Raw genomic sequence first — 6828 nt, 5'->3', positions numbered from 1 at the left:
ATATTTGACTCGTCTCATGTCTGCTTAGCGCATTAATTTGGGTCTAAGAACTCTTAAGTAGGTGATACACCTACTAATCTTGATTTAGATGTTTTTGGGACGTCTAAAGCCCCAATCTTCAATTGGTGATATCTTTACCTCAAGTTTATCTTCAAAAACATCAAAACGTCATGAAGTTAGTTAACTAAATCATTAATGTACGAAATTGATACTTATTTTTGATGATAACCTTCTTCAATTGTTTATAATCATACACATTCACATAGAACCATTCTTCTTTATTCTCAAACAATACAAAACCCAAGGGACAACTTTGTTACCAACAAATCCAGCAACAGAAATCATGAACAAAAGTGTTCAAAGTTAAGATCGAGTATAGTGATATCAAGAAGTTGAGCAATTTGTTTAATAGAAGAGATTTCCAACTATGTAGAATTTATATTTCCAATTATAGAATACAAGTTCAGTTCTTCGGTGAACTAAAAAATCGGTACCCTCAAATCAAATACCAAACTTTTGAAAAAATTAAATTATATTCTTATTGAAGAATCAATTAGTTTGATACGATTCTATATATATATATATATATATATATATAGAATGAGATTGTTCAAAATCAAATCATAATTGATAGACCAATTACAAAATTGGGTTATTCAGATTCACAATTGGCAAATGGATTTAAAAAAATTATAATTAGCGACTTTGAAGTAGAGGATGGATTATAGAATTACCTTATTAAATAAATCATTAACTCGTAAGAATTACCATATTTATATTTTTATATCTAGGAATATAAAGTATCTATTGTAAATTCCAAGTATAAAGCTCTAATCAACACTTTATTCACTTCTTACTCGAATAATGAGCCACTCCTCGTCAATCGTCACTCCTTAATCCTAAACACATACCAAAAGAGTTGTGTAAAAAAAAAATTATCACAAATAATTATGCCAATTATTACGATTCCATTGGTTATTTTTATATACGACATGCAACACATTTATTATTTCATCTTTACACAGTACTCGTACAAAAGAATTAAAAGCTGTAATTTTAATTTCGTAGATAAAAGCTCTCTACACATATTAAGATTTTAATCTTTAAAAAATCAACAATAATGAACTTTTTTTTAAAAATACTCCATCTGTTTAAAAAAGAATAATTCTATTTTCTTTTTCATATTTTTAAAAAGAACGACCCTTTTGTTTTTTTGGCAACACTTTGACTTTAACTTTTTACTTGACATGTTTAATACCACAAGATTAAAAGACATTTTGATACATTTGACATAACTTTAATTTAGAACCACAAGATTTTCTTTTTTTCTTAAATTTCATTTCAAGTCAAACTAAGTTATCCTTTTTGAAACGGAGGGAGTAATAATTTGTGGATATCAAAACATCTTCTATTACCACTTGATTAAAGAAAACAAACTAAATGAATATCTATCAGTGCGGCCCCAAGTCCCAACATCTAATGCAATATAAATCTCATTGAAAAAAAAATTTTATTTCAAAAAAAGAAGAGGAGAACATTAAGATCTAATTTGTATTTTTTAAAATAATTTTGTAGGTGTATACCCAAATATTTGCTTGTTAGGGGCATTGCAATTACTGAAAATTCAAAAACTAGTGTCCTAGTGGGTTTTTTTTCTGCGACGTTTTATGGGGAAATCGCTTCCTTCACCAAATAGAATTCAAGATTTTGCCAGAATAATCAACTCCAACAGAATCCACCACCCGACCCAAGTCAAACCCGCAACCAGAATTAGGTCAGTTCCATCACCTGTCGCCGCAAAGTCTAGGGCGGTGGTCGACGGCGATTCATCGGAGCGGCGGCTGAAGCTGAAGAAGAATATGGAAGAAGCAAGCTCTAACTCCAATTCCAATTCCAATTCTAATTCCAATACTTCTTCGTCAAACCAGCGGCGGCTACCCCTTGCTGACGTGGTGGCTGACTGTGTCAAGCGGTGGTTCCACGATACTCTCAAGGAGGCGAAAGCTGGTGACGCTAACATGCAAGTCCTTGTTGGTCAGATGTATTTTAGTGGCTATGGTATAGCCAGAGATGCACAAAAGGTGTTTGATTTTTGCTTCCTATGATCTTCTTCCTTCCATTAATTCCTTGTCTCTTAGTTCAATTGTAGTTGCTCATATTTTGCTAAGAATCTAGAACTTGGTGATTTATGAATAACCTAGTGTAGAGATTTTTGTTTTCCATTGACAAGATATGAACAGAGAAAGCCACCATAGAACGTATTGTTGAAAGATCACAGCCTGAACTTAGAACTGCTCTTACACTTGAAGTTTTTGACACTCTTTGTGCTTATACAGGGTAAAGTTGAACTATTACCCCCTTTATCAAATGCTGAACCTTCTTAGCTATTCCAAGTAACAAGAGCTTTTTGGAGAGTAACCCGCACTACATAGCTCGCAAACCACATAGGAGAGTAACCCGCACTAGGCAAGCCTGGTGCGACAAGCTCGACCCAGAAGGCAAACCCCTTGCTTACGCCGGCGAGGGGTTTCGAACTTGACACCTCCAACATGAAATATCTTTGAACATTCTAGCTCGTGTGTGCCTTATAAATACCACTAGAAGAAACCCATAATAAACAGAAAGTACCCATCATGTGAAGATAGCAACAATCCAAGTGAACTTGAACTCTTTAATAATTGAATATAAGGAGAAGAAATATTAGCATGATTTAAGTGCTTAGTTTATTCTTAATGAAGATACACATGATTAAGAGGATCTACCAACATTTACATGCTTACTTATCTTCTCTGTAATCAAAGAAGTGAATAACCACAGTGTGCCTGTTCAATTTCATATATCTATTTATTAGAAGTTGCCCAAAGTTTTCAAAGCAGTCAAAATAAAATAGTTCCACTCTTTCCACTGCCCAGGAGTAGAGTTTTAGGTTTGTTTGAAACATTGACAGTTTTTCGGTTTTCTGTCTCTACTGCTGTCTCTGAGGATATTGGAAATGCTTCTACTGATTGGTCAATTTGGGTACAGGGAAGAGCTTGGATTACCCGAGCTTCAAAGAGTCGGTCATCGGCATGGAAAGTGAGTGATAAACGCCCAGGTATGTAGATTTTCTGTTTACTGATTTTATCGGTTTGCTAGTTTTTATTGATTAACTTTTATATTGGTTTACTGTTATTGTGTGGTGTTCATTCATCTTTTCTTCCTTTTTAGGCTATAATGCCAGTGATTCTGATTCTGATGATACTGTGGAGGACGCAAAGCAAAATTGAAGCTCTTTTCATGGGTTAAACAGGCTGTGGCATTGTAAGTTTCAGTGCATTCATTCTAACAATAAAAAGAGGGTCCATTGACTTTGTTTCTTTCACTTTTATTATGCAAAGTCTTGTTCTATTTCTGATCTTAGTTGTTTGAAGGTTGTTGCACTTGCTAGGATATTGAACTCCGAATGTAGTAGTGTATGACAATGCTACTCTATCTAGATTCTTTGTTGTCTTCTTTAGCAGCAAGATGGGTCTGCTAAAAATCATAGAGTTCAGCTGTTTTATCTTGTGTACAAAATATCTCTATGATTTGAGAGTTTTTACAGTGTATGTGGGGTTGATGTATATTATATTTCGAGGGTGTATATGAAGACGTTCTATTAATATTGAAATGAGATGGTCTCAACTTGCATGCAATTGTAAATACATCAAAACTTTGTACGGGAATTATTTTTGCACCAAAAGTATAAATGGAAGAAAAATGATCTCTTAGCCCTCCTTATGTGCTTTCCAACTACAACATACTAGTGAAATTCCACAGGTGGGGTTCGGGGAGGATGGAGTTTACATAGACCTTATCTCTACCTCATGGAGGCCTCACGTGCTTTTCCATACCTTCAAAATTATGTCATTTCTTGTTTCTTGTGGAATTAACCAAAAAATGCAAGAAGGAGCTACATTCCACACTTCTTTCTTTCTAGAGTTAAGCTTTCTTGCCCAACTTGCGACAACTTTTGCCACTGCCATAGGCTGTACCCATGATAAATTAAATATTGAATATGTTCCATTGCAGAATTGCAATATAGCAGCTGATGATCCTCCCTTGTTTTTCTACACAAGCAACATCAACTCACTACATGCAATTTCACCCCATGAGTTATGTTTATTGAATTCCTCAACATACCTTAAAGCTGGAGACCCCAGAAATATTGAACCAGAAAAACTAAATCAAAAGAGAAGTTACAGGAAACCTAATAGATCAATGATCTGTTCTACTTCATCTATACATTCCTTTTTACACCAAAACTCATGGGATATAATACAATTTTATTTAACTTTCTGAATGCAAGCTGGGATTCTTCTCCACCACTTCTTTTGACTCTTGCTTCCTCCTCTCCTAATCCATCAACTCAACAGATCTGCAACATGTTTTGGCGTTGTCCATTTTATTTGTGAGACTTAAGAACAAGTTTGAGAAATATAAGAAAAGAATATTATTGAATTGTCGTTGGTTACATTATCACATTGAGACCCTATTTATAGACCCTAGAATACAATTCTTCACCGAGTAAGATACTATTTAGTATTCCTATTTCTATTCTAACACTCCCCCTCAAGCTAGTGCATACAATTCATGTACTTAGCTTGTTACAAATGTAATTAACACGTGGACCGATGAGGGGCTTAGTGAGATGTTTGATAGTTGATCACTCAACTTCACGAAATTGACGATCAATCTCAGTGTGCTTGGTCTTCTCATAAAATATTGAATTTGATGCATAATGTCGATAAAACACAGTGAGATAAAATTACAGTGTTGAACTTCCCAAACCAAGCTTGGAAAGACTGTTTCGGACCATAGAGTGACTTACGTAATCAACATATAATGTCTACTGAATCCCCTTCGCAACAAAATTAGGTGGTTGCTCCATATGGACTTCTTCACAATAACGGTCGCCGGAAGTACTCAAAATCTAGTATAAAGTGTATGGATCATGTTGGAATTAATAGACGAGTCAATATTAAACAAGAAAGTCACTGAAAAATTGTCCGAAACATGCTCATATGCCGGAGTATTATATTTGATGGCTAACAGTGGTCATAATCTAAGAAATAAAATTATATGGGTAGGGTTAGAATGGTGTCACGACCCAACTAGAATATATAAATTATATAGGATAGTTCGAAATGATGGGACAATCCCATTGAAAAAGGGATAGGGTCGGAATGATGACACGACCCTACTGGAAAAGAAAAATTATACGGGTAGGGTTGGAATGATGGTACAACCCTAAATCAGATTTGAGGAGTCACCGAAAAGGTGAATGGAACTATGAAAATCAAATTTGAGGAGTCACTTAAAAGACATATGATGCTATGCAACATAGATATGAGAAAATAGTTTGAAAAAAATTCAAGGTACTACAAATTAAATATAAAAAGTAGTTCGGAGAGATGTATGTTGCTACGCAAATCAGATTCGCAAAAAAGGTAGACACCGGAAGAATGGCACGGTGCTACACTAATTACATATAAAAAAGTAGTCACTCGAATGATGGCACAGTGCTACACAAACCAAATATGAAAAAGTAGTCACCAGGTGCTACACAAACTAAATATGAAAAGTGGTCATCGGAATGATGTCACGTTGCTACACAAATTAGATATAAGAAAGTAGTCACTGGAATGATGTCACGGTGCTACACAAATTAGATATCAGAAAATAGTCACCAGAAAGATACATGGTGACCCTACTTTTGTAAACATAATCATTGGCCGAACGGGCGGCATATTATTGAATTGTTGTTGTTTACATTATTACATTGAGACCCTATTATAGACCCTAGTTTACAATCCTTTACCCAGTAAGATACTATTTAGTATTCCTATTCCTATTCCTATTCTAATAGGATTTTGTATAAACCTATTACTATTTTAATAGGATTGTATAAATCTATTCCTATTCTAACAATAAGGACCAAATCTGTGCAGTTATCTTGCAGTGCAGAAGCAGATGGCTATTAGTTTCTTCTGCTTCATTACATAAGAAGCATCTAGATACTATTTGGAACCCCCTTCTTTTCAGAATTTCCTGTGCAAGGCATGCTTTCCTGGCCACCAGCCAAGAAAAGCATTTTACCTTAGTTGGTGCTGAAAAACATCTAACCTCTTAGTTGGTGCCTAGCTTTTTCAGATCTGCTTCCATGATTCTATCCAACATTCTGGCTGCTCCCTTCATTTTTTGTAGTTTACCATGATTAACTTGTTTCCATATGATTGTGTCGGGGATTGGAGTAGTGTCTTTAAAGCTGTTGATTTCTTGTAAGAGTTGAGCCAATCTATCCACTTCCAATCATTCAAACATCTCCTGAAGGATATGTCCCACCAATGTCCCACCCATGGCATTGGACCAATTATCAGCCCCAGGTTTGGTGCAAAAAGAGAATAGGTTAGGATAGGAGTTCTCCAATGCCATCTGTCCTTTCCATATGTCTTCCAAAAAAAGAATTTTGTTTCCATTGCCTACCTTACAAGTGACATTATCTGAGAATTTTGGTCCACAAGGTCTTTATTGACCTCCAAACTGGGACTCCTGAAGTGTTAGTGATCTAAGTTGCGCGGACTCTTCATTTTTGCAGGCGAACCCGTCTCGACACGACTCTGGTGCGGGTGCGGGTGCGGGGTGCGTGTCGGATTCGGTCAATCTAATCCGGACACTTTGACCGCAGCCGAGAAAAGATTGGGGAAGAAAAAATCAATTTCCGACGACGTAAAGAGTACAAAGCTTGAAAAAAGTACAGAGAAGAGAGAAGAGAAAATTATTTTTATGGCGACAACGCCGGCAAGTCGC

At 35.6% G+C, this 6828-nt stretch overlaps 1 protein-coding gene across 1 annotated transcript in view; it reads left to right on the top strand.

Moving 5' to 3' along the window:
• Positions 1-1493: 1493 nt before the first annotated feature.
• LOC107023699 overlaps positions 1494-6828 on the top strand; it is a 16424-nt gene continuing 11089 nt past the window's right edge. Inside the window, exons 1-3 of the mRNA XM_015224474.2 lie at positions 1494-2081; positions 3025-3094; positions 3208-3300. Of these exons, the coding sequence (XP_015079960.1) occupies positions 1668-2081; positions 3025-3094; positions 3208-3266 (543 nt within the window). The 5' untranslated portion in view covers positions 1494-1667 and the 3' untranslated portion in view covers positions 3267-3300. The remainder of the gene's footprint in view (positions 2082-3024; positions 3095-3207; positions 3301-6828) is intronic.

Source organism: Solanum pennellii, chromosome 6 (assembly GCF_001406875.1).
Source record: "Solanum pennellii chromosome 6, SPENNV200".
Lineage (NCBI taxonomy): Eukaryota > Viridiplantae > Streptophyta > Magnoliopsida > Solanales > Solanaceae > Solanum > Solanum pennellii.
This window is presented reverse-complemented; position numbering and strand designations above follow the sequence as displayed.